The 27,759-nt window shown below is 31.3% G+C and overlaps 1 protein-coding gene across 4 annotated transcripts in view; it reads right to left on the bottom strand.

The window, feature by feature from the left end:
* ROBO2 (roundabout guidance receptor 2) overlaps nucleotides 1–27,759 on the bottom strand; it is a 552,049-nt gene that overhangs the window by 86,420 nt on the left and 437,870 nt on the right. For all 4 annotated transcript variants that reach the window (XM_015600164.2, XM_015600165.2, XM_025042507.1 and 1 more), the window contains exons 8-12: nucleotides 15,992–16,116; nucleotides 11,395–11,566; nucleotides 5,827–6,032; nucleotides 1,555–1,636; nucleotides 960–1,122 (exon numbers count right to left, since the gene is read on the bottom strand). In XM_015600164.2, the coding sequence (XP_015455650.1) occupies nucleotides 960–1,122; nucleotides 1,555–1,636; nucleotides 5,827–6,032; nucleotides 11,395–11,566; nucleotides 15,992–16,116 (748 nt within the window). The remainder of the gene's footprint in view (nucleotides 1–959; nucleotides 1,123–1,554; nucleotides 1,637–5,826; nucleotides 6,033–11,394; nucleotides 11,567–15,991; nucleotides 16,117–27,759) is intronic.

Raw genomic sequence — 27,759 nt, 5'->3', positions numbered from 1 at the left:
CCCCGTACAGCCAGTTACAGATGGGATGCCCATTTAGAGCACTTTGTTTAAGGTCAAATGCTGCTTTTGTTCAGAATGAAGAAAAAAAATGTAATTTTCAGGGCCTTCCATTTATTTTTCAGAAGTTCTGATGCATCAATGCACAAAAATTATAGAAAAATAGTATTTTGAAATTTAAAAACCACGTATTAATTTCTGTCTTAAACAGATTGAGCAAGCCTAAAATGAAAGCATTTTTAAGCATTTGTCCTAATGCTTGAAAAGGACAGTGTCTATCACTATATTATGATGCCAAATAGGAGCACATTAAACTAAATGTGAAGCTACATTGTCCCATTTGTATAAATATTTTATCAAATTCTCATAAAACAATTTTCTAATGATATTTGCTAATTTATAGTCTATATCCTTAAATTGATGACTATTATTTCAAATAACAACTGGAATATCGAGTTCTTTCAGCAACCAGAGGTGTATGAAATCAACTTCTTAATTGTAGTTCTAAATTTTCTTTTAGGCAAACCCAATTGATCTATTCAAAAATATAGCATACAAACATTGGAATTATTTTAAATTCTGCTCTAATTATTAGGAAGTAAATTTCCAGGTTTCGGTGTTTTAGTAAACATTGCATAATGTAAAGTCTCTGTGCCTAACTAAAATTATTTCTGCCTAGTTCTAAAGCCAAAATTCTCATTTTAAACCTTTATAATGGTCAGAGAAAAGAAAGGAGCTAAGTAATTATGTCATGAACTAAATCGCTGTACTTAGACATGGATAATGCATATTTAATCTTATAATTAAGATATAAATAAAAAATACTAAAGTCTATTTCTGAATAAAGTCAGATTCAAAATGCACTAATTGAACACTTTCTTAAAATAAAACAGCTCGTGTGAGATTTTATGATATAGGAGCTAAAGCAAAACCTCAATGGAGAAAAAAGAACTGTCTCATACCTGAACGCCTCAATGACATATGCACTTGCTGGGAGGGTTCCAGGAGTACCTGGTTGCCAGGACAAGGTGACACTGTTCTTAGTAACATCAGTGACCTGAGGTTTGGATGGTGGCCCTGGCAGGTCACTTAAATCATAATTTTTACTGATTGTTGCTCCAGATTCTATAGAGGACAAACAAAAAGCTTCATTCCTGATTGTATAAGCAGATAACAATGTTTAAAAGAAGAAACATAGTCTACAAAAGAAGTTGACCTAGACTGAGCAATTCATCTTCGTGAATCAAAAGTATATAAGTGAATATTTACTTTTCTTACATGCGACTAAATGTTTACTTTCACACATGATCAGTAGAATTGCTTTCTCTTTAGACGGAGAAAATAAAATAAGAAGATCTGTCAAGGACAAATATATCAAATTGCATACATGCAATTCTATATGCCAAGGGGCGCAGAAATTAAAAAGTGGCATAAGACTTAGTTTTTACACTTAATGAATTGAAGATCTTGATCTCTTCTTAACTTATTAGATAATGAACTAATCCCTAAAATTGGGTTCAAGATTTTTTGTTTTAAGATAATTCACAAAGAATTCACCTGTCACATCCAGCACAGCACTCCAGGAAGTCTCTCCACTTGAACTTGTAGCCACACACGTATAAGTGCCAGTATCAGAAATCTAGTGTGCAAGAAAGGGAGAAAATTAAATTATGTTAATTAATTTGTAGAATTATTACTCTATCTCAAAAAGGCAATATTTGAGTTATTTTTCAAAATGATATACATTTGGCCATCCAGGTATACATGCGAGTCAATCATAAGTACACATAAAATATTAAAGTAAACTTATAGTTATTTTATTCATAAGAGTCATTCAAATATTTATTATGTTTCTATAATTGTTATTTGTCTGGTAAACTTTATTTGTCTATCTTTTTTGCATCTACACTTATCTTTTAATTTTGGTTTTTGTTGAGACTTGACTTTGTCAAAATTCAATATGAACAACTTAGGACATAATTTTTCAGAAACGTATAAACATTCAGAGATTAATAATACAAAGCTGCTCTCTCTGTCTCCAATAAGCTATATTTCAATTAATAAAATGTACCCAGGAGTAAATAAACACTGAGAAGGGGTCCATACCCCACTGCCTCTTCATTTTTAAGGCATGGAGAAAAGTGAAAACCAAAAACTAAAAACAAAATCTCTCTCTTTAAATAGATCAGTACTCAGTTATATTTAAGTTGTAGTTGTGTAATAGTGAGTGAAATAAAGTTGTGTTATTAAAAAACAAACCTTGCCTATGGATAGAATCATTGCAATTTAGAGCTAAAACGGACCAGAAAATAATCTAATACATAACTCTTTATAAGTATATTTAAAAATTGCCAATTTATTGATCACTTAAAATTTTTTTATCCATTGGAGTGGCAAAAGTCTTTTAAGAATAATTAATAATAAAATCAAGAGTTCTCTTACAAATGTAAAAAGCAGAAGATTCTGTTATATATTGACAAAAGCCCCCAAATAAATAAAAGATGTGGCTCAAAAACCTTCTCTGTGGTTGACCCCAGTGGGCTTACATTGCAAACATTCATTTTCAGCAGTTTAGGGCTAAAGGAAAAGTGAGACTGAGAAGGAAACCAATGCCCAAGCAGAATAAGGGAAGTCAGAAGATGTATAATTAAAATTCTGTGATGAACATGAGTCTAATTGTCAATGAAATATGGAGGTTCATGGAACATAATATCTGCTGAGTTCAAAATGTAAGTGTATCAATGACTCAACCTTTCACAACTGATTCTCAGGTAAATCATTAGTGCATGGATGTTATTGCCATTCCACCATTTTAATTGATTCTAAATGTCATTATGTATCTTAACTTAAGTTTCAAATTGCTCTGGAATGTCATTCTTTGCCATACCATCTCCATACAATTGTCTTCCATTATACGGAGGTATGATGGGGGATAACCATTGTAAAAAGAGCCATTCTTTCAAATGTGTCTGTGCATGCATTACAGTCATTAGAAATCTTTGCATTTAAGAAGCATCACTCACAAACTAAATATAATGAGACAAGGTTGGATTTTAATGGGATGTTCATTTGAATATGCTCTGTGAAAGAGTAAAGAATTTGCATTTTATTATGGCTGTTCGACTAAAATGTAGCACTTGTTATTATGTGCAAATGCTAAAAGAAGAGTATATAGGTAATGCCTCTTAACTGCATCTCCTTGTCATTGTGTGGAGATACAAGTCTGACATTAGCTGTAGTAGGTATGTTTTAATGAGTATTGGAAGATTCTCTTCTCAGCAGATACACATTCAGTTACCAATTAGCTGGACTATGAGAATACAATGTTCAACATGCTATTTTTCCCCCTTGCATTAAGTACTGAAAAAGAAATAGTGAGACACAAAGAAATATAAGCTATAGAAAGTCTTTTGATAAGAGTAGAGTAGTCTAAAACACATTTTTAGCTCCCTCTAAAGACAGTCATTTTACAGAAAAAGAACAATGTTTCATTTTAGAGTTTTGCAAAAGTGCTAGCAAAAACCTAAATATCATTGCTAAAAGTCACTCCTGTATCACCATCATCATCAGCACATTCATTTTTATTCCTTTAACTTTAAATAATGTTTTTTCCTGATCACAAGTGCTTCATATATTTTCCATCTTTCTCTTTTTATCCTTACCCACGTGCTTTAAAAAGAGATTCATGTACTGTAAACCACCACTCTCCATTACTAACTGTTCTCCTTGTGTAGTTGGCTACAGACAAGCCCCCAAGAGCTTGCATTTAGAGAGGCTATTCAGAAGCTTGTCAGAGGATTCAAAGTTTGTTTGACATCATCAAGAATTCACCTTTAATTGCTTCTTTCAAACACCACTGAGTATTTTGACTATTCATGCACACCTTCTAATTCATCAGTACAGTAAAAATGCATTAACCTCCATGGCCCAAGTCTGCCTTTAGCCCAGAGAGAGAGGTTAAAGAGATTACTCAAGGAGAGTTGGCATTAATTTTTCAATAACTCCCATTTTTTTCAAAGAAGGTTAACAATTAATTTACAGTCAATAAAAAGACAGGGTAAAAATCTGTATTTATTTTTCTTTTAACTGAATTTAATAGCATTTTTTTCTACTTAGAGCAATAATGACTGTCTCAAATTTAAATTAAAAAGTTATATATAAAGTATATTAAAAGATTAAAGATTTGTGTTTATTTGTGTTTGTGAATATATATGCACACAAGGCAAAGACAGAGTCATTCTTCTTTTTCGTACATGTATCTGTATGACACACTGGTAAACACCAGATAAGTGTGTGACTGCAAATACATTTGCATTATGAGAGAAGAATACTCCAAATTGTGATCATTTGAAAATACATGTGATAAAATACTTTATCTCCCTACCCTGGCTTCTGAAAGGAAAAATTCAACATTGGTTTTTAGATTTTTTTATTGTTTATATCTTTTCTCCTTCTTGGTTCCCGATTTCTCCCTACATAACCAAATTCTACTAATTGTTCTTCCACTGAATCTTTTTCAATCAATTTTTCTACATGCATTATTACATCAACCATCTTAGTTCTGACTCTCATTCCCAAATTCATAACTACTATGACATATTTTCAAGCTTTGACATAATGTTTTCTGCATGGAGGGGAGGCTTTCTATATTTGATTGACTGGATTAAATATATTTGTGGAGGGCAGGTGTCCCCCATGACACATCTTCTTGGTATTCACACCTTGTATACGTCCTCCCCTTGAGTGTGTGGGGGTCCTATTGACTTACTTCTGACAATAGAATAGGGCAAGGGGGACAGAATGTCACATTTGTGACTTATGTTGCATTGAAATGCAATGCCTTTCTTGATAGGAGACTCTTTCTTCTTATTGACTTTGAGGAAGCAGGCAGTCATATCAGAAATATCCAAATGGCAAGGAATTAAATGCAGCCTTCAGCCAATAGCAAGCAAGAATCTGAGATCAGTTATAAGGAACTAAATGCTGCTATAATCATGTTGCTTGGAATCAAAGCTATCCCCAGTCAATCTTCAGATGAGACCACAAGCCTGATACCTGATTGTAGCCTTGTGGGACCCTGAAGCAGAAGACCACCTAAGTTATGCCCAAAGACATTAAGAGATAATAACTGTGTTTTACTTTAAGCTTCTAAGACTTTGCTATTATTACAAAGTAGTAGAAAGCTAATACAATACTCAGAAGTACACATATATTTTGAGTTGCTCCTGAGATAGATCTAACTGATTTAAGTTGGCAGGAATGATCATTTTCCAACATCAGCCTGTTAAAAGACCAGAAAGGCTTGTTTTTGTCCCCAGGTTTACATCTAAATTCCACTGCAACTTAATCTAAAATGTAAGATTTCCCATCAGCTAACCTGACTCCTGTGTACTTAGTCTTATCTCTTTCATTTTTCCACACAACTGTTTGGTCAGGCCAATTTATCCACATTTTTTTTCAAATTCCCTTTGTTCATGAGAGTAAGTCAGAAGCATTTATCACTTTTAAATTATCATAAGTATTTTACTAGTATCATTAACTTTATGTGTTTAATATTTTTAGTTTCATTGATTGTGTACATATGGGTTAGAATGAAGAAGTAAAAAGATTCTGTCTGTTAAAAATTTATGAGTAACCTAATGGCATAAAGACAATGATCTTCCCTCTAATTTGAATTCATCATTTATACAATAAGAAATAACATGGCTATAATAATATGTATAGCAATCGTGCTAGGATATAAGATTTCAAGTTCGCAACAATTCAGTTTTCTCTAGGGCAGTACTTATGTCAACAGGAAAATCAAAATACAAGTCGAACATTACTTACCCGTAAGTTTCTAATCTGCAGTGTTCCTTGCTCTTGTATAGTTGTTCTTGGATCTCTACCCAGAAAAGTAAATCCCTCCTTTAACCAGCTAATTACAGGAAGAGGTTCACCAGTAGCTTTACATTTCAGTAATGCTGTACCATCTACTGCTAGCGTTTGGTTGGCTGGACCTTGTAGAATTATGGGTGGAGGTCTATCTGTCAAAACTAAAGGATAAAGTTATTTTCAGGATATTTTAACTACTGAATTTTCTTGACATTTCAATATTTCAAGATATTTCAATAACTATATTGAAAGTAAGGTTAAAGCCCCAAAGTCATACACATTACTAATAACTTATACTGCATATCCATCATATAGCTATCATCTATACATACTATACATACGTCTAAATATACTATACTGAGGCCACACTATTGTTTATAACTTACTCTGAATTACCTATAATTAAGATGATGATGGGATAAATTCTAACATTAGAAAGCCTTAGTATCATCAAAGGGTTTAATCATGTTAAAATGAAAATATGGAGAGCTTATAGCAGTCATTCATAAAATGTCCATTTTATCTTTCATATACATATTTAAGAAAGCTTATAGAGTATCACATGGGTAGAATTAATTTTCACTTTTGATTTTATTATAAATATATGTATAAATGCAGTTTCACCCATTTTAGTACTAGTCACATGTTATATGTATATAGACTATAATATTTCTGTTGATATTAACATATTTGATTATAATTTATTTTTTAAATTGTGGCATTGAGTCTTTAGATTCTAGTAGTATAATTTAGAGGATGTAATTTAATTAGTTCTTAGAATTAAGCAAAGATAAGCAATTTAATTAGACTTTGCACTATGACAAACATTGGGCTTTCAGCAGTTTATATATATATGTAGATATACATTTTCTTTTCTCTAGCTTACTTTACTGTAAGAATACAGTATATAATACATACAACATACAAAATATGTGTTGATTGACTGTTTATGTTAGTGGTAAGGCTAATAGTAGGGTATTGCTAGTTAAGATTTTGGGGAGTCCAAAGTTATATGTGGATTTTTGACTGCAAAGGGGGTTAGTGCTCCTAACTTCCACATACTCAAGAGTCAAACCTGTGTGTGTGCGTGTATATATATTATAAATATATATCTAAATATATATAATTAAAATACATATATATAGTAGAAATTAATTTTAAAAATTAAAAAAATCAAAATTTATATTTAAAAATTTTGTATCCAAATCAAAAAAATAAAAACAAGATCATAGATACAGAGAATAGACTGATGGTTGCCAGCAGCAAGAGATAGGGGTATGGAAGAAATAGGTGAAGGGGGAGGGGAAATCAAAATTAAAGAAAATATCTTTGCTGATGTTAACTTTGATCATTGGACTGAGGAGTGTTTGTTAGGTTTCCCCACTGTATATTTACCCCCCTTTTTCATATTTTCATATTTTACTCTTTTGGGAGGAATGACTGTGCAGTCTATACTTAAAAAGTGGGGATTTATGCCCTACTTCTTTGAGGACAGAGTAATTATTAAAAAAGTATTTGAAGTTCTTGTACACAGAAGATTGGTCTCTTCCCCATTTATTAACTTATTCAGTCATTTTTTTAACTTATTCAGTCATGGACTCATGGATATTCATTTTATAATTTAAGTTATGATCTAATATTACTTTATTTGTTCTCAAATTTCTACATTGGTCATTGAGTGTTCTTTCAGTTGGTCCCTGTGCTCCTTTGATATCCATTCCCCTACTCCCAATAATGTGTGGGTTTTTGTTTGTTTTGTTTTTGAATACTTTCTTACTTTCTCATACTACAATATGCTCTAGGCTTATCTTATACAACTCCCGCCCCAGCCATAAATCAGCCATTCTATCGAATCGAACCAAACCAAACCAAATCAAACCAAACCAAACCAAACCAAACAACACACACATGTGCACACACACACACACCCCTCTATTTTTTGCTAAGCAATTATGAAGAAAAATAGTTTTTTCTCAAAAAAGGTCATTTTGTTTTACAATGTTAGTAATTTAAAAAGTCAGTTTTTTTTTTTTTAGCAGTTCTAATCTCTTTTGTCTATCAGACTCTATTAATGCCAGTTTATATAATTATTTCTCAACCTATATGCACCTTCTTTATTACTAACATTCACAGGTTTGGAAACACACACACACACACACACACACACACACACACACACACACACAATTTAAGTCCTTTTAGAGCCTACCAAGAGAAAGTCAACCAATTTTAACTTAAATTGGAAATTATTTTATTGATCCTCTACCTGTCACAGTGAACTTCCAATCAACCTAAACCTACTGCATCAAAATATGTATTAAAATGCGTGTGTGCATGTGTACGTGCATGTATGTCTGAACAATGCAGAAAACCTTATAAAAACCTAAGAAAATCAATAATTTATTATTCATGTATTCTTTACAAACAAAAATTAGAACTACCATTTCACTGGTTTTCATTGATCAAATTCTTCATTTTAGAAGTAAATAAAATAATCTTCAGAGAATGTGAAAGTACAGTGGTATATTAATTGTAACACATCTGGCAATTATTGTGGAAACATATTCAAATTGAAAGTTTCATAAAATTTATTTCCTTAGCGGGTCAAAAAGAGAAGGTCAATTCACAAAACATTATAAATTTTAAATTTCATGAAAAAAATGGATCTGCAGCACCAGAGTAGAAACTATTTGTAAAATTTTATGTAAATTTCTTTTAAATTAAAAAAAAAATATATATATATATATATTTATTTAGATAACTTTTTATAACTGGCTTTTATTTTTATATTCCTGAATATTTCATATTCATTAGATATAGCCCCAAACACATCTAATTAGTTTTTTTTTTCTTTCCTTTTTACTGCCTAAATGAATAGCTCATTGTATTTTAAACGAATTTGATCAACAGAGTAATTGAAAATCTCCTGGCCAGAAGGAATTTTCAGTTTCAAGAATGTTATGAATGGAAGATGACCACAGATGTCTATAACACTAAGGTCAATGGTTAAAAGGTTAGGGTTTGTGGTAATCTGTGAACAACTCCAAAATTTTCTCAAACTATGTATTATAAATCCTCAATAAACCATTCATATAAGATCATGATGTAACATTTATTATCATATAAGGTACATCTTTCCAGTCCTTTTAGATTCTATTGGTTGTACTCATAAAATTCTCATTTTAATCTTCCAATTTTCTAATTTTTTTTAGGCAAAAAAGAGCAGAAGAAAAGAACAAATTAAGAACAGTACCGATGAATTAATGAGAAGGTCTTTTAAAGGGATATTTTGAAACTTAAGTGCACTGAAGCATCTTAGCTCAATGTATAATCAGTAAAATTATCACTAAACAGCACCTTTCATCACCATTAACAATCTATCTTATATGAACACTTGATTTAAAAGGATTTTTGAGAACGTAGTCTAAGTGCGAAAATGTAACAACAGAAACTGCTACAGCTGTTTTGCTTGTTTCTCGGAACATAGCATATGTTTTCATTCTGCATTAGAATTTCAATTGGCTCTAAATTGCTCTGAGTCATACAAAAAAAATGTTAAAATGAAAATAATGACTGCCATATTTTTAAATTGTTAACCAATCTGAAAAATTTAAAACATTGAATAGAAGCTGAAGTCATCAGTCAACATGGCAAGTTAATATTTGGAGACAGAGTTATTTATAATAATAATATGTACGTGTTTAGGTCTTGAAGTTGGATTTCATTATTGTCAAAATCAATAAATCTGTAACCTTCATTCAACATTTTTGCAAAAGGATCTTGATTTTGTGGTTGCTTATTTAAGTAAAAATCAGTGTAGTAATTCATGTTTAAGGCAATTGTAACAAAATGTTCAGAGCCATCTCAGTCATCAGATTTAAAATTGTTTAATCGTTCTTTTAATTTTGACCTCAGAAACACAGCTAGACTAGCTATTGTTTTGTGAGATTGTCATCAACTAACATAAATTCTCAAGACAAAATATTCCTGTTTGTTGAACTAGACATAATTTTGAAATCCACCTGTTTCATAAACCACATCAGTCACATTATAAGTCAGCACTTCTAATTTATATATATACTTTTTTTTACAAATATGGTTTGCCTTTTCTTTAAAAATTTCTTCATTTAAAAATATTTTAGAGTCTGTCTTTTGTAAAATATTATAACCAGCTAGATTGTAGCAGAGATCTTAAATGTTATGTTTAGAATGTTTCATAACAGTATAGAATAAAACTTAGGCTTTGGTCATAATATTTTATTTTCCAAGTATAGGAACTTGGAGATTTTTGCTAATAATAGAAAACATAAGAACTTTAAAAAATTAATAATGTTTTATTTCTTTTAAAGAAATATGTAGGTACAAAGTATCAAAGATCTTGTTCCTCTAAAGAAAGAACTTCTCAGCACTGTTACCCTTGAACCTGACTTCTTTCAGTTCCATAGTAGTAAATCTCTGCAGCCTCAGAAGTGTAGCCATTAACGACTCAGTGTCTCATAGCCAGTGTTTCTTTATTCTATCTATTCCCATTACTGGCATTGTGCTGAATTAGGCAATATCATGAACAGACATTTAAAAATATTACCTTTCTATTAATTTTAAATGACTTGTTAATCTACATATAAATATGAACTCTATATGAAAGTGAACCAAATTCTACAAGCAGAGAAAGAAGAGAATCAGAGAGATCAGAGCTCTTGCATCTCAGAATCACAGTGTCAGGGAAAAAACAAACAAATGAATAAACAAACAAACAAACAAACCAAAAACCCCATAAATCTCAAAAATATAGGAGAACAAGAGAAAATTTGTTAATTTAAGACATCAAACAATAGGGCTTAAATTCATGCTCAGAAGTTCACAAAAAATATCTAAAACTCCCTATCTGTCAATTGTGACAAACACTTGGGGGAAAAAATCAGATTATGAAGAGCACTACATCTTTTTCTAACTTTCACTATGAATGTACGTGCCTCGATTAAGATTCATAGTACATATGTGCAAATAAAAAACAATAATTTTACCTCCTTTAATAATTTGGAAGGTGTTTAATTAATTTAACTTAGTGAATGTATAATTAAAAAGCCATAGAATGCCATAATGTGATTAGCTAACTGAAAACTCATCTGTTTCCACTGATAACATGGAAGAGATGTTATCTCTCTGCTAGTAAAATAAAATTATTAATATCAATTAGAAGCAATCATGTCTTTATAAGACTAAATAAAATGTACAAAAAGCATGTCTATACACTGAGTGTAATGTCATTTCTTTTAAATAATGCATCGTTTTATTTTTAAGAATAAATAGATCATCTTGCACATTCTTTTTTGGAAAAAATAAATAGTATTAAATCAAAAAGAATTAGAAACTATTAAAATGTTATTTTACTTAGATTTAAACTAAGAAGCACTATTTAAGTAATTTAGAAATTACTTAGTAATTCAGATTATTTCACATGGTTAATGTAGAACTTGAAATAAAAATTATTACTTTCAAAATACGAATCTAATAATATCTCACCGTCAGTAACTTCCAGTTGAGCTTTTGCTAAAATGCTTCCTGCCACAGTTAGGGCCTGGCAAATATAGTAACCCGCGTCAGAACGCTGAATGTTGGTAATCGTGAGGTCTCCAGTTGGTGACACAGAACACCTACTGTTGGGCTGCTGGGGTTGGTTTGGGAAAAGCAGGTTCTGTGGAAACAAACACAATCTCATCAATATTTTCCCGCTTGGAAGAAAAATCACATTAACAACAGTTATTGCAATTATTGGAATATGTTTAGAAGAAGAAAAACATAGATTTAAAAAAAATATATGGAGTTGAAATAAGTAAATGCCACATGGTGAGATTCATTGGGAAACTTTTTCCAAATCATGGGAAAATAATACTCTCTAAGAATTCAGTATGCTCTAGTTAAAGGAATGATCATCTAAAAAATAAGAATTTTAACCATTTTCTCGTTCCCTGACTTGCTGCTAGTTACTTAATATCTATGAAACATGGTTTCTCCTCTGTAAAATGGGCATAATAATGTTTTTCTGACCCAATTCATAAGACATTGTGAGAATCTGAATGTAACATTAACTATGTATGTGTTTTATAAACTACCCATTACTAAAGAATGCACAATATATTTTCTGCTGATCGTTTTAAATAATTGATGTAATTAATTGAATTTCCCTAAGGGTGTTTGAAAGTATGTGATGAGATTGACATAGAGATAGCTGAATCGACTTCTACTATAAGGTTTCTGCAGGTTGTAACAGCTTGGAAAGGAACTATGAACAAATGCTGCAATCTAAACAAGATTAAGCAAAGCATTAAAAATGAAAAGGAGATGAAGAATGTTTCTGAAGTGTGTATGTAATCTTAAAAAATTTCATAATAATATTTTCTTTTAAAAAGTTACCTCGGTTTACTATATATCTCATTTTAAATCCTAGCAACCTAATCACAATTTTTTTCAAGTTCTTATGTGAGAGGGATATTATTAACTTGGATAACCTATGTTGCTTTACTGTTGTTCAATTAAGAAAAACATTTGAGTATAATAAATCATATTGAGATATATTTCCAAGTTGGATTATAAATAAGGATGTATCAATTTTTATGTTGTATTTATTTACAAAAGGAACATTATAACCCTCTGGGATCTGTTTCTTGATATAGTAATTAATTTTCCAGGTTTATAATTAAACAGTTTCAATACGTTACAATCAGGAGGTAATAACATTCAATTAAAGGCATAAGACACATTTTCACCTTAAAATGTTTTTTACCCTTGAAGTAATACCAATGAAAGAGGATAAAATAGGGTATTAACACTTTTCAATTACACTAAATGACTTCAATCCTGCAAATGATGTCCTACTTTAATTAGAAACTCTTCTCTTTATTGCAACATGATGGATGTCCACTTTATTAGATTCGAGTGTGACACTATAAGCCCACTTTACATAAACATTACCATGTTGTTAAGCCCTTTTTATAAGAAGTGATGTTTGCTAGCATGTCAGGAATATAATTTCAAAATGCTATTGATCATTTATAAAATCTGTATTACTATATAAGGCTAGACATTTTAAAACATATGAAACATAATTTGAAAATAAGCTAAGTCTCCTGTGAAATCCAAATATATCACTGAAATAAACCATCTGAAAGAGAGTGGTCTAATTTTTAAAGCCACTGATACAATAACTCACTGTGTGCACTTTCTACAATTAGCCATTAGAATACTAATTTAAATAGCCCTAATACATCAGATGGGCTTAATTCTCTCTGGGATCTCTTCCTCAACAATGTAATATCAGTCCACCTTCTAAATGATTCGTTGACATGGAAAATGGCATATGATTGAGGTTAACCCATCATCTTTATCCCCTGCTTGTATGACATAGGCAAAGAAAATGGATTACAAGCAAAACCCAGGAATTTGACAGAGCTCATCTTGTCTCCGAGTGCCTGAGTATCCTATTAGGACTAATTGGCATTATCAGCACATATTGAGGAATATGGACCATTAAATCTAGGCTCTTAACTCTCTCTACTGATGGGTAGTCATAGATCACTGTAAAAACTGGATACTGGAGACAGTGAGACCAATTTGTTTTTCCTAATATCCCAATTCATGACTTGAAAATTTATAATTTACTCAAGCACTTCTCTTTTGTTCTCATTCACAGTCTCCTTCCCCCACTTTTGATGTGAGGAAAATAGGTGAAGAAAAAAAAAAAAAAAGACCTAAGATTATAATCAAATCAAATTACCTAACTGGAAAAAATCTTTCTAGAGATTAAGATCTCTGAAATTGTATTCCATTTTGTCAAATAACAGGAAAATAAATACTTTAAAGTTATTTGATCATTACTTCTTTAAAAACTATTGAAACACAATGTAACATATTTAAACATCATTTTTATTGGTCCATGAGACCAACACACATTTTATGCAGTATCTTATATCAACCTGGAGTTACTTTGGGGCATGTGATTCACGCATGATATAGCTATATCTATATAAGAGGAAGACACGTTATAATGGAATTTGACTCAATACATGGATTCAAATTGTAAATTCGCAACAATCAAATTGCTTACATTGTTTTATTTATATCATTTATAAATAAATATTTATTACATTATATTTACTATCTGTGGCTTGAGGAAGTAACTGTATAGATCTAGGTACAAAGGTGACCAGAGTGGTGCTGAGTCTCTCTTCAGTGCTGGAGAGCAGTGGGAAAACTCAGAACCTGGAAGCTTTAACCTGAACAGAAGCCACTTCAACCAAGACACAGGGGGAGGCAGATGCATTCTGCATTTTCCCCATTTCTTACTACATGTTAGAAATAACATCTTGTTGACCCTTATAATGTATAATGAACTATTATATATAAACTAACTTAATCAGGAAATCTTCATAACTTACGTGAAGTAAAATGTATTATCCTTATATTTTAGATTAAGAAAATGAACTTCAGTAAAGATAAATAGTGCTACAAAGATCATACAATTGTGAAATGGGGATGGCTTTAGAATTCCTTCCTTTTTCAGGGTGTGTGTGTATGTGTATATATGCACGTGCAAGTGTGTTATAACTTTGTCATGTTTGTGTTGTTTTTATTATTAAAAAAAAAAGCAATTTTTAAGTGAAGAATCAAGAAACTCTGAGTAAAAATCTGTTTTATAGTTACTAACTGATAAAAACAAAAAAACGAAACAACAACGAAAAAAACAAAGATAAGAATTAAGGCCTGGAACAATTCCGATGTGGGGTAAGGCAATGGCCAGCACTTCACCTTTTCTTCTCTTCACAATGATTATATCCTACAAATCACAGGGAAGTGACTCCAACAAGGAGCACTGAGGAAGGGCAATTTGCCCATTCACATTGCGTTGTTAAAACTGCTTGGGTGGTACAGAAACATGTAGGAACCCACAACAATTAAAGATAATGATGGCTGAGGGGAACTTCCTGATGCCTCTCTACCCAAATAATCATACAGGAGTTCTGATCGACAGGTTCTCTTGATAAAGTAAAATGTTCCTCAAATTTATGTTAATTTTTTTAGATTTTCTAAGACTTTTTATCATGGTTTCCATCATTCCCCAGGAAATTATTTAAGAACTTGGACTGACAACAGAAGGTGCTGAGGAGAAGCACCAGTAGGTCTCTTCCTGAGAACTATATGCCAGCTTGGGGATGGTTCTAGAACATCTAGAACAAAATATCTCCAGGTGTCTCAGAAATGCACAAACAAATTCTCAAAGAATACAATTTCTGATCTGGTTTAAGCTAGAAATTTCACTCATAGCCTCAGAATCCAAAGGCTAAGTGTTTGTCCAAGTTTGGACCTAATCCTAAATGAGAAAAGTGGTCTCTCCAATTGACTTGTAGCAGAGAGTCTGAGAGGCTATGCTGCCAAGAGAGGACAAATCAAGGCACATGAAAGACCTAGCAAGTGTCGTTTCCTTCTGGTATAAAATGTGTTATTTTCTGTTCAATCCCACTATGAAGAAATTCAGAAGAGATGATGAAAGAAAATATTTTTCCTACTCTTAAATGGAAGCATGCTTAATATAATGATAAAGGATATATAGACAAAGGTAGTGTATATATATATATATACGTATATGTATATTTACCAAATGAACACTTGGGTAACGTATATATATATATATACGTATATATATATATACACACACTCTCTGTCTATGAAAGGGAATTGAAACTGGTTTCTAGGCCATTTAATAATGGAAATACGTTTTGACTGCTTTACATACACCCAGTATATTCTAAGTGCTTTCTGTGTCTAACTCATTTAATCTTCCCAATGTAACTCAGTACAAGAAAGCAAAATTACCTTTCTGTTCAGGGATTTTAAATAGCTACAAAGGTTTGGATTAGACCTTTAAAGATATTTTAGATACACTGAATTGTTTCTATTCTGTATCAGACATAATTTTAGAAAATTAGCACTAGAAAATAAAGAACCTTATATTAGAAATAAAATGAGTTTAACATTGATAACAAGAAAGGTAAAGCAAACTTTGAGGAGCACCAGAGACAGGAAGTTCAAGGATTTCAGAAAAGCAGTAAAGGTTAACACTCACCTGGCTTCCTTCTTTTTGCCAAAAAACAGCCGGTTGTGGATTTCCTTTAGTTTCACAGGGAAATGTTACAGTTCGACCTTGAGCAACAATCTGATCTCTTGGCCTAACCACAAACTGTGGAGGAGCTATAATTTAAAAGGAAAGAAAGTGTGTAAATATAAACCATTGACAAAGAACAAATATTCAAAGGGAAAATCTGGTGCTAGTTGGATTGCTCAGTACCAGACAGAAGCTACAGTTTTTAATTTATTTTTAAGCATTTCACAAAACACAACAGAAAAGAAAAAGAGCCTACATTACATGTGAGGCAAGAAGAATACTTAGCAGAAATATTTTCAATGTTGTACATTATAATCTTGCAGCCCATACAGTTGCATAGAAAAAATAATTTTTTTAATGCTATTCTAACATTTTTAAGGAAAAACATGGTTTCCCAATTGAGTTTTATGTTTTGAATAAATAAATATAGAAAAGAAGCACTCTATTACTCAAATATCTCCTTTCTGTGAAATCAACCTATTGACAAACATTGATTGCTTTTGTAATATTTGCAAGACATTGTGCTAGGCACATGGATACCAGAAGGCATAAAATAAGATCTCTATTCTCAAAGTGTTTATATTCCAGAAATGAAGAGTTGAAATGTTGAAGACATTGAAGAGTTGAAGAAATGTGAATTATATACATAGGAAAAATGTATGAAAGTGTTTTTTTCTATTTATTTCATTCAGATAAACATTAGTCAGAAAATTACTGTTTCTTTACAAGACACTAAATATAAGCAGATAAAAAACATCGATCCTGCAGCCATCAAAGAACTCATAGTGTAATGGAAAATACAAAGCATAGTGATGATGTGAACAGCAAAACTGAAACAACAGTTATCTAAGACTATGGTAAATTCTTTGATAGAGGTGCTCTCAGAGCATAGCAGAGGAGTATTTAATTATAGTACATGTAATAAATGTGATAGGATCACAGAAGAGAGGAATCCCTCTGTGTTCTGCTTGCTGTGAAAGGCCTTCATACAGGAAATGAACATTATGGGAACTTTGAGGGATGGGTGGCATTTAGATAAGTGGAGAAATAAATATATTCCAAGCAAAGAGCTTACTGAGCAAAGTACAGAAAGCAAAAACACATCTAGTGTAGAATAGGTAATCTGGCAGGAATAGAGGGTTCTAGCTGTATAAACATCACTGGCTATAAAAGGTAGATTTGGACACTGTCTAATTATGTCCTGAGAAGCCAAACTTGGGATTTTATTCTGCCTCTTTCTAAACTGAGGAGAAATAGATGCGAAGCAAAAATTTTGGAAGCTTTAACCCTCTAATGAATGTAGTATAGCTCGTGAGGGAGGTGGATTTGTCAATAAAGTAGGGAATCTGTAAGACTAGTAAAACGAGTAGATGAAGATAAGTCCTAGACACAAGTTAACTCCAATAAAAAAGAAAATAATGAAGTGGGGGTAAAAATCCAAAGAAAGTTCAGATTGAGACTGAAGTTTAAATGTAAAGAGAAAGAAGAAAGTGAAAGGCAGGAGACAACAAAGCTGGAGGTTTTCAGAAGGACATCTTCTTCATATTAAAACCACTCCTGTTGAAGAAAAAACAACATGTTTATTCCATGGCTTTTTCTAATCATCTTTTTTCCACTTTAACTTGTTGCTCATGCTAGCAAATGTAAGACCAAGAAAAACTTTAAAATCAACTTTAACTTTTATAACTTGGTATACATGGCAACAATCCTAAAAGAAATTTAACAACAAGCAACATTCAGTAAAGGCCTTTACGCAGAATTCTTTCAGTCCTTCAGGAGCACATGAGTGCAGGTCCAAGAATAAAATAAATGTAGGGAAGCCTCAAACATACAGCCAATTACTCAATCTTACAAGAAACAGCAGCAGCATTTAAAAAAAACTTCACTGAGATTTGTAGTGACTTATTTCTTGGTGTTTCATTATACTGCTTCCTAATTCAACACATTCAACACATACCCCAGGGACAGAAGGACTAAATCTACTAAGTAAAATTGTCTTCTGTAACTATAGATAACAGAAGACTCAGTTTAACAAGATGGAAAACTGAGATTTACGGATCTTTTTGAACAGAATGTGGTTTACGTTGCCTTGCATTTTCAGGAGATTACTTGCTTTTTACAATCTTGTTATTTCTACACAATTCCACTGAATCAGCAGATACATTGATTTTTTTTCTTTTTTTGGTTCCATGTTTTTAATAAAAATGATAGTTTAAATCAATGTTACGAAATTACTTTTGGAACAAATCTGAAAGCACAGTAGTGCCCATTTTTCAATACAGATGTGAAACCAAATGTGAGAAAAATTATATTTATTAAGAAGTTAAAATTCAATATATAGTACTTTACTTCTTAGTAACCCTATGAAAGAGAAATTTAGTGCCAATATGGACACTAATTAAGCAAGAATTATGGAATAATACAGTTTTCATCTCATTATCGAAAAAAAAAAAAAGTCAATTCAGTCAAACTTAGTTAACAGTCTTTGATAAAAGTCACATACTCAACTTATTTGAACTACTTCGGACCAGAAACAATTCAAATTTTCTCACATAACTTCCTTGAATTTGATTCTTCAAGTTTTCAAAAACTTCATGGTAGATGAGTGATTTTGCAAAGTGCTTTTGGAACCCAGATCCCACAATTTTAACACAGCTGCTAAAATATGCCCCCAAAATAATTACTGACAAATACCACATCATTTCATCCACTTTTGTAAAAAAAAAAAAAAATGTTTCATCTGTTTATTCATTCAAAATGTATTGATTGACATTCTGTTTGATATAGGGGATAGAAAGCCAAATAAAAAATTGCTCTGCCCTATGAGACTTTGGAGTAAATAAACAAATATAAATAAATACAGTAGAGTATGATTTCTATTATAAAAAAGAATGCAGAGAGCATTGAGGAAGAAAGCGTTGAAGAGCAGTAAACTAAATTAGGGATGAAGAAAGAAGAGGACAGATGGCAGGAGATGGCCATACTTGAGTTGCATTTTGATGCACAAGTAGGAATTGAGTAGATGAAGAGGAGTAAGATCACATGAGACAGAGAGAAACAGACATAAGGCCTTTGGAACTGGATATGTTAGGGGAGTATAATAATTTTAAGAATAAAACAAGAGATGAAGAAGCAACAGGAGTAAAACCAAATAATTTATGTAAAAGTAGCTTAAATTTTGCCTGAAAAGTGTATGGATCCGTTCAAAAATATTTATGCAAGAAAGATATAATGAGATTTGTTCTTTCTAAAGGAGAAATGGCTGAAAAACTTTAGCAGAGTGGGGCAAAAAATTCAGTTGAGAATTGCTATTCATAGTAGCATCTAAAGAGAACATTTCTTCAGAACTCTTAAAGGACAAAGGAATTTTGCAATATTATAATGTAATGATTACCATTAATGATATAATCTAAACAGAGCAGTAAATCATAATTTTTTAAGTTTTTACCTGATACCAAAATTTTAAAGTCCTCTGACAAAATGCTATCACTATTTGTTTTAGTCATGCTACAAAATACCTTTTCATATGATGTTTTATTTATATTGTATTGTTATTACAAATTATAAATACACTGTATTTCTAATGTACCAAATAGTTTCTTGTTACCTGAACTGAAGGCACAGTAATCTCCCTGGAACTGGAATTACCATATCACTTTTAAAATTAATAAGAGATATTAAAATATGTAACAACACAGATTTCAAAAATATTCCAATCTCTGAAAATGCCCATCCTTTCTTATTGTCGCCTGAAGTTGGACCACAAACTGCATCCATCACCTTTACTTCTGGAGATTCTTTCTACCCAAGATCTATATTGCAATCTTTCATGAAGGGATATCAGCTGAAAGAATTTATTTTTGAGGTTTTAAAATGAAAAATCGCATCAATAATTCTGAGAACACTTCACAATTCCTGTATTTCTTCCATGTGGCAGTGAAAATGGTTTGAAAAGACTATACTTAGCTGATGTCACCAATGGAAGAGAGTAGGCAGAGAAGTGGTGTTTTATCAACACAGCACAACAGCAAAAAGGGTGTTACACATAAAATGAATTTTTCTATGATAGATTTCATTAAATTTTTAAAAAAACATAATTAGGTCCTAAGATGACAATTTAAAACACACATTTAAACCCAATGTAAATTAAAGATGTTGAGTTATAAACTCCAGAAGAACATGCTAGTTATAGAAATGGCAATTCTCATACATTTCTAAGACAAAAGCCTATAAAATACATATTCCTATCCTCTATAAACCCAAAAACATTAGACAAATCTTTTGTAACTATGATGTAATAGCCTACTTGCTTAATCTGTTAAGTGATTATGTCTTATTGCTGCAGCTATAATAAGAAATGAGATGAAGAAGACAGAGTGGCACAATTCAGTGTTCAATCAACACTTACACATTAAAAACAATAGCTCTATAAGAAAAGTATGTTGTAAAATTTCCAGAGAAGTAAACTCAAATATAAAAGGTCAATTAAAATTAGAAGTCTGCTACTGTTCTCTTGAAACTGTTTTTGAGAATTTAAATACAACGCACATTAAATTAGATTTGATTTCTGCTAAATTATGCTTTGATACTGCATTCAGCCTAAGCTGGCTTCAATCAAAGTCATGCTATAGCTCTGTTATGCTAATGCCTGCTGGTGAGAGTGAGTGGGGGATATGGAAATCAGATGGCTGAACATGAGTAGAAAGCATAGGCCATGCATGAGGTGGGCTTGGAGATGAGGAAATGGGGGACCTTAAAGGTTAATCACATCATGTTCGGAATTGTTCTTTACAGGAGAATATGACTTTCCATGGCAGGCATGAACATGGAGATAGTCACGCAGCAGCTGCATACATTAATATATGACAGTGGTTATAGGCACACTCAGAAGCTCTCTTTCTTTGGGTAAAATTTTGTGCTTTAGTGAATAAGCTTATTATTCTGTAATAATACACATTTTGAACTTTGTATCTTAAAACTCAAGTAGAAAATAACTTCTTTTGCTATTTAATATTTTCAATTTTAATATATTCTATAAGCAGATTTATAAAATACACTCTTGCATCGTTTGCTATGTGAAAGATTTGCTGAGCCACAAACTGCTTAACACAACAACAGTAATGAACATTAATTGAGTGCTTATTAAGTATCCAGAAGTGTCTCAAATCATCCACAGGCATTATCTTCTTTAATATTTAAATAGCTCTATGTCTTAACTACTATCATTCTGATGTGAAGACCAGTAAACTAAGTATTTTTATAAAGGGTACACAGGGTTTTTAAAGATTAAAGCAATAGATTGGAAAACAGGTTTGACTCCAGTTTCACCTGATGCCATAATTGGACTTCTTAGCACTGAGCTATATTAATTTGGTTCACTTCAAACAATGCTCTTACTGAGAATTTATTGTGTCTAGTTTCAGAAAGAATGGTAAAAAAATTATATGGTATGATATTTAATATGATATAATATTATTAAAATCATACCTTTATATTTTTCCTGAATAGTTGCTTTTATTATTAAAGTAGCATAAACCTATGATTTTGCTCTTTCTATACTACCTACAATATAAGTACAAACTTTCTTAAGTATACTTCATTCAAGCAATTTTTCATTCAAAGCCTGCAATCCCTTTTCTATTGTTTATTGTTGCAGTGCTTGCAAATTATTCTCTTCAGTGCAGCATTTTGGCTTCTATCAACTGACTCAAGATTTTATTACCCTGGCAGTCACTAGTTCCCCTAACTAGCTCTAGTCTACTGGCCAGTCTACTTTCAAATGCTCAGCTATATATTTTCTTGTAAGTCTTGCTGTTAACCCATTTTGATATTATCCTTCTACAACAATTAACCTGAGCACACTCAAATCTCACACTTGTGTTCTTTTTATTGAAAGGTACTTGCCTATTTCTCTATTTTTCCCCCTGTCTGTGGATCTTATTTCCTTAGTTCAAGCAACAAGCTCTTACTGGTATGGGATGTTGAAATGGTATCTTCTTTTGGCCTGGAAAAGCTCTAAGTAGTGAACACTAAATGAATGGCTTGGACTAGGAAGTTAAAACAAAACAAAACAAAACAAAACAAAACAAAACAAAACAAAACAAAAACCTCTTGATCTAAAGCAAATACTCAAGTTATTTCATCTCATTACACTGGAAGGCTATGACACAGTCATACCAGTGACAGTGACCCACTATTGTAGAAATTTGGGTGGAGGGATGTCAAAGAAAACATGTTGTTTAAAAAAATCTTCTAACTGATTCTGATATAGCCCTCTGTAGAGGATTTCCTCTAATCCAAATTGAAAATTAATGACCCAAAGACTATAAATGTGTAGTCACCAACCAAGGGTGACAAAAATAATATATAAAAATAAAGTCATTGTGTAACAACCAATTCCAGAAAGTCCTACAAAAAATTGGTTAATAGGCTTACTCCACCAAAAAGAAGCAGATCACAGGAAGTCACTTCATTAAAATGCAATAAAGAGCCAGAGTAAGAGATGTTTACTAAGAATATAATCCCAATAGGTTGGCTTCTAATTGATAAATAATTGTTTCTTCAACTTATTTAATTCTATTTAATTTTTACTATTTAACACTTCACTTGATTTCAAAAGAATTTCTATTAATAATATTGGAAATGCATAATGTCATAAAATATTTGATTTGAAGATTATTAACACATAATTCATCTCAGAAGAAGCAATGCAATTACATTGGAAAATTTAATTTAGGAATATAGAATTTAAAATGATCATTTTTAAAATGCCAATTTAATCACGCTTTATTCATTTGTCACTGTTTTCAAGGAACATAAATGATGGAATTGCTAAATTAGCTACCTTTTCAATTAATCATTTTCTTACTGAGTCTATAGCAATACTCCTCTAGATGAGTGATATGTTTTCTTTATCAGCCAGAACCTTACTTTCAGCTATTATTTAAAATTCTTATTCCATGATAAAAATCTATATTGATACATTTTCTTTCAACAATAATTGCTTTTTCAATGTCTAAATGAAAAAGTAAAAGTACCTAATGGTTAACAGCTTTCATAAATAGGGAAAGGAAAGTAAGTGGTCTAAGAAAAAAGAATGAGTACAGTGAATCACAATCCTTAGATTCTTCATCTATTTAGACTTTTCATTCTACCCTCTACCAATGAGAGGCTTCGCATATACAAATTGCACTCAATTCTTATAAGAGTAGAGATGCATTGCAACAATGCAGCTAGTATTCTACATTTTTGAACCATTCTTATGAAATTTATTAATCATAGAGAGACTAATTTTGAGGGTTTATATAATATCTACACTAAAAGTAACTCATGGTTATTCAAAATCTGATGACCAAAGTAAGCCATGAAGTTAGTCAACTGTGTTACACAGTGTGGCTATAAAGCATGTGACCTTCTAAATTGGCATGTACAGTAACTGTGAAAGCAATTCCAAGGAGGAGGTCAAAAGTGCAGAGTTTTGATGGTAAGTGTGACACACACACACACACACACACAAAAGTGTGCACGTATTTTGTGATAGTGGTTAAAACCACTTTTTAAAATTTATAGTCACATATAATATGTTCCTCTTTATAAAGGAACATTCTAAATGTCAAAAAGAGAGGATTCTGCTATTATCTAGAGTGTACAGAATGCCTTTGAAAAGAATAAACTCATTTGGTTCAAAATATCTTGAATTTTTGGATCTTATAGGAAGCATATAAAAACACTGTTACAGTAAACACCTACACACACATAACCATTTTGTACTTGGCTTTAACTCTTTTTCGATTGATACATTCCTGGAAAACATCATGGTGATAAATTTGTGCTAGATATGAATTCAGACATTGGTTGGCACTTTAACTCATAATACTATTCAACTATTTTAAGCAAAAATATACTGGTTTTATTTTGTGTCTAGTTTCTATGGTACCAATATCTCTGTCTTCTGGAACTCATTGCCAGAGGAAACTCACAAGAAAACAATCAAGCATGATACAACAAGATGAACATGATAAGTGTTGTAATACAGGGTGTCCCACCATTATGAAAGTAACTTGACTCAATTTGTCTCCAACAATTGGGGAAAAGATTGAGAGAAAAAGAGAAGGCGAGAGATTGATTTGATGTAAGAAAGGAGACACGGGAGGTTGTTACTCACAGAAGGAAAAATATATGAATTATGTTAGAGATATGAGTTTTCCAGACTGCACAGATGCACCATTACCCTCCCCTGGCTTTACTGACACTTTGGCAGTCCAAGTCAGTGTGGTTCTTAATGGAAGGATTATGTTAGTGAAACCATTTATTTCCATGTAAATGGTCTTTACTCACTGTAGAAATTCCAATTAAATCTTCTAATGGTATTAAATATTTCTACATTGCAATAAATGTAATAGTTAACATATAAAGTAATTAAGTTGGATATGTATACAGATAATTTTAAATTTTATTATATTCAGATTACCAAAATAGATTTCAGTTAAATTACAGGTAAATATAGGAAATCATGTAACTATAGGAAACCTGTTTGTCAATATGCAAATTTTACAGAACTTTTGAATTCTACAGAAGGCATAAGTTGAGAAAGCCTTAGAAAATCTGTCAAAATTTAAACAAATTCTAAATTACAAATCGTATTTTTCCATACTATTCTGTCCTTTATTAATAGTAGCTTCGCTATTCTACTTGCTTTCCTGACTAAAATACTATAATAATAATACAAAAAATGTAATTTACAATTACATTTAATACAAAATATACATATAATTTATTAAAATAATGAAATTGTAAAATTGTGTTTTCTTTAAGGAACTGTTCTCAAGAAAAATACTAACTTAAAATCTAATAAATTATTAAATAAAACAATATTTATATTATTCTTTTTAAAAATCTCATTTTTCACCAGCAGAAGGAGAATAGTTCAATGAGTGGTAAAAAGAAAAACTTCTCTCCCAATCCTAAATTGAGAAAACTAGAATCCTGATATCGCGGTAGAAGGAGATGTAAGTGTGGGGGTGAGAATGGAAAAACTATAGCTTAAAAATGGCTCTTCAAGTAAACGGTGAGACAAGACATCCATTTCCACTCACTTACCCTGTCAACTTGCCAGAACTGTCATGTCAGCACTCCAGCGAAACCACGAAGGCTGATCACATCCCATTATTTCATTTTTAAGAGAAAAATTGCATGAGGATGCCAATCAGAAAAAAAAGAAAAAGAAAAAAAAACTTGCAACTAAGGGACAAATATACTGATACTGAAGGGCTGCTTAGTTAACGGAATTTTAATATGCAACTGCAATGTTTCTTAATAACATTAATTACACGCTTAGTAAGGCACCATCCTAACTCATTAGTGCCTTCTTTTTGTTGTATTTTATCTCTTACTAGCAGAATGGGGACTATGTGATTGGCCTGTTACCATTAATGTTGCTTAATCTTTTTATAGCACTATTTAAAGCTGCTTGCATAAACATTTTTCAGGCAAGTATTACCTATGTATGCATATTTGTGTATCAATTAACTGCACTAACATTTGATGTGCTCCTACCACATGTAAGTGTTATGCTAGACCTAGAGGCAGCAGAAAGATAACTACAACAATGAATTTACTGACAAAGAGCTAATAGTTTTGTAGGGAAGATGAAAATAATATACCCAATAAATCTGGGAAACAATGTTTGCCGTGAGAGAGATTTAAAAAGGCATTCAGAGGTATTTTAAGTCAAAAAATTAATTTAATTTGGTAGTTACCTTTTTTAATGAATCTAATTATCTACTATTATCTTGAATGATAATGTATTTAAATAAGCAGTACAGTGATTCAAATATGCATATATGTATAATATATATCATAATATATATTTTATAGCATATAACTGTATATATATATACATTATATACAGAATATATACAGATTACATATACATAATATATATTCAGATCATGTGTACATAATATGTATGTACATAATATGTATGCGTAATATATAAATATATACATTACTATGTGTTATACTGATATACATACTATAAAATACATATTATAATACACATATCAAATATCTGATATATACAAATATCGTGATATCTCTTTCTGTCTACAAATTACTATAACTCCAAAAATAAAAATTTTGACTTTCTTAGAAGGTATGACTAAAATTTTAATGCTATTTCTTTTTAGAAATAGGGAAATCTCTTAATACTAATCACATAATACTGTTTGGGCCAGAGAATTTACATTATTCTGATATTAATATTTATAGTACTTTAATTTTAAATACTAAGTTGATATGATTAATATTTATTCTTATTTGAATAGACTCTAAAACTAGTGAGTAAGGTTTATGCTATTTAGGTTAAGATAATGGAGTAAAGGCTTACTGCTCTACTTTTTTCTGTAAAATACAACAAAAGAAATGAATAAATAATATGGGAAACTACTATAGCACCAATCCTCTAAATTGTGAAGTAGCTTTCCAAATATAGTGAAGGCTGGAAGAAAACAAGAAAGCATTGTGAACACCCACTAATCACAATACATGATCCTCTATCGATACCAATGTCACAGACATTATCTGTCAACATTGTGAGAGCCCATTCCATGATCCTTTGAGGGGAAAAAGGAGATCTATAGCCTAGAGAGACTTGGGGAATATAAGACATGACTTTGTAGATAATCAGCTAAAATTCAGATGTCAGGGGAGAAGGTATTTAAGGAAAGAAAAAGCCAAGTTACCATAAGCTTTTTAAGGTGGCCTCCAGGAAAATATTCCATATCTTCTAAGAATTACCAAAGGAAACACAGAAATACTTTAGAATAAATAGTTGTCCCTAATCTAAATGAAATTATATACAACATGGCCTCTCTAAAAAAAAAAAAAAATTAATTAATTTTAAAAAAAAAGGATAATGGGGCTGAAGACAAGTGGAGAGGAAAAATGTAGTCAAGCCTAGTAAGGAAATGAACAAAGGATAAAATTAAATTAAAGAAACAAAATCTTATTTAGAAACAAGAAAATAATAGTTGCCATTGAAAAAGTTAGGAAGGTGATACATCAGCATGGGGAAATCATACATTATAAAATAAAATTATGATTTTAAAATTATTATAGAGAAGTTAACAAATATAAAATTGAGACAAAGGAAAGCCAACGTAAGTCATGTTTTCGAAGAAAAGAAGTGAGATAGAAAAGACTATTCAGAGATAAAATAGAAGAAAATCTTCTTAAAATAGTGTAAATTTAACCAAAAATATAAAAGTTTAAGAGGTTTAATGTGTCCTAGGAATATTAGATGGAGGGTGATCAAGACCAAGCTATAACTCAGCAAAGTTATGGAAGAAGGGAATACACTGGTATTCCTATAGTAAAAGGGCAACCCAGCCAAGGATAACATTATTTAGAAGGCTCAGACTTCACTACTCCACCACTCAATACCAAGCCAATAGCACCTTTTCTCCAATGTGTTGAGAAATAGAAAGTATGACTTAGTAATTTTATACCTTATTCTCCAATTTAGAGTCAATGAATGGACACTGTCAAACACATAAGCCACTTTCAAGAGAATCTAGTAAGTAACTAAAATCATCCAATCATGAAAAATAACTAGTACATGTTTCTCAATTACAAAATTAGCATTCAGATATTTTAAGAGTTTCACAGTATGGAAACTGTTGAAATATACAAGACAAAGCAGAATGCATTTTTTACCTTCTACTTAATCA

Source organism: Pteropus alecto, unplaced genomic scaffold (genome assembly GCF_000325575.1).
Source record: "Pteropus alecto unplaced genomic scaffold, ASM32557v1 scaffold239, whole genome shotgun sequence".
In the NCBI taxonomy this organism is placed as follows: domain Eukaryota; kingdom Metazoa; phylum Chordata; class Mammalia; order Chiroptera; family Pteropodidae; genus Pteropus; species Pteropus alecto.
Note: the sequence above shows the minus strand (reverse complement) of the source record. Positions and strands in the feature narration are given on the sequence as shown.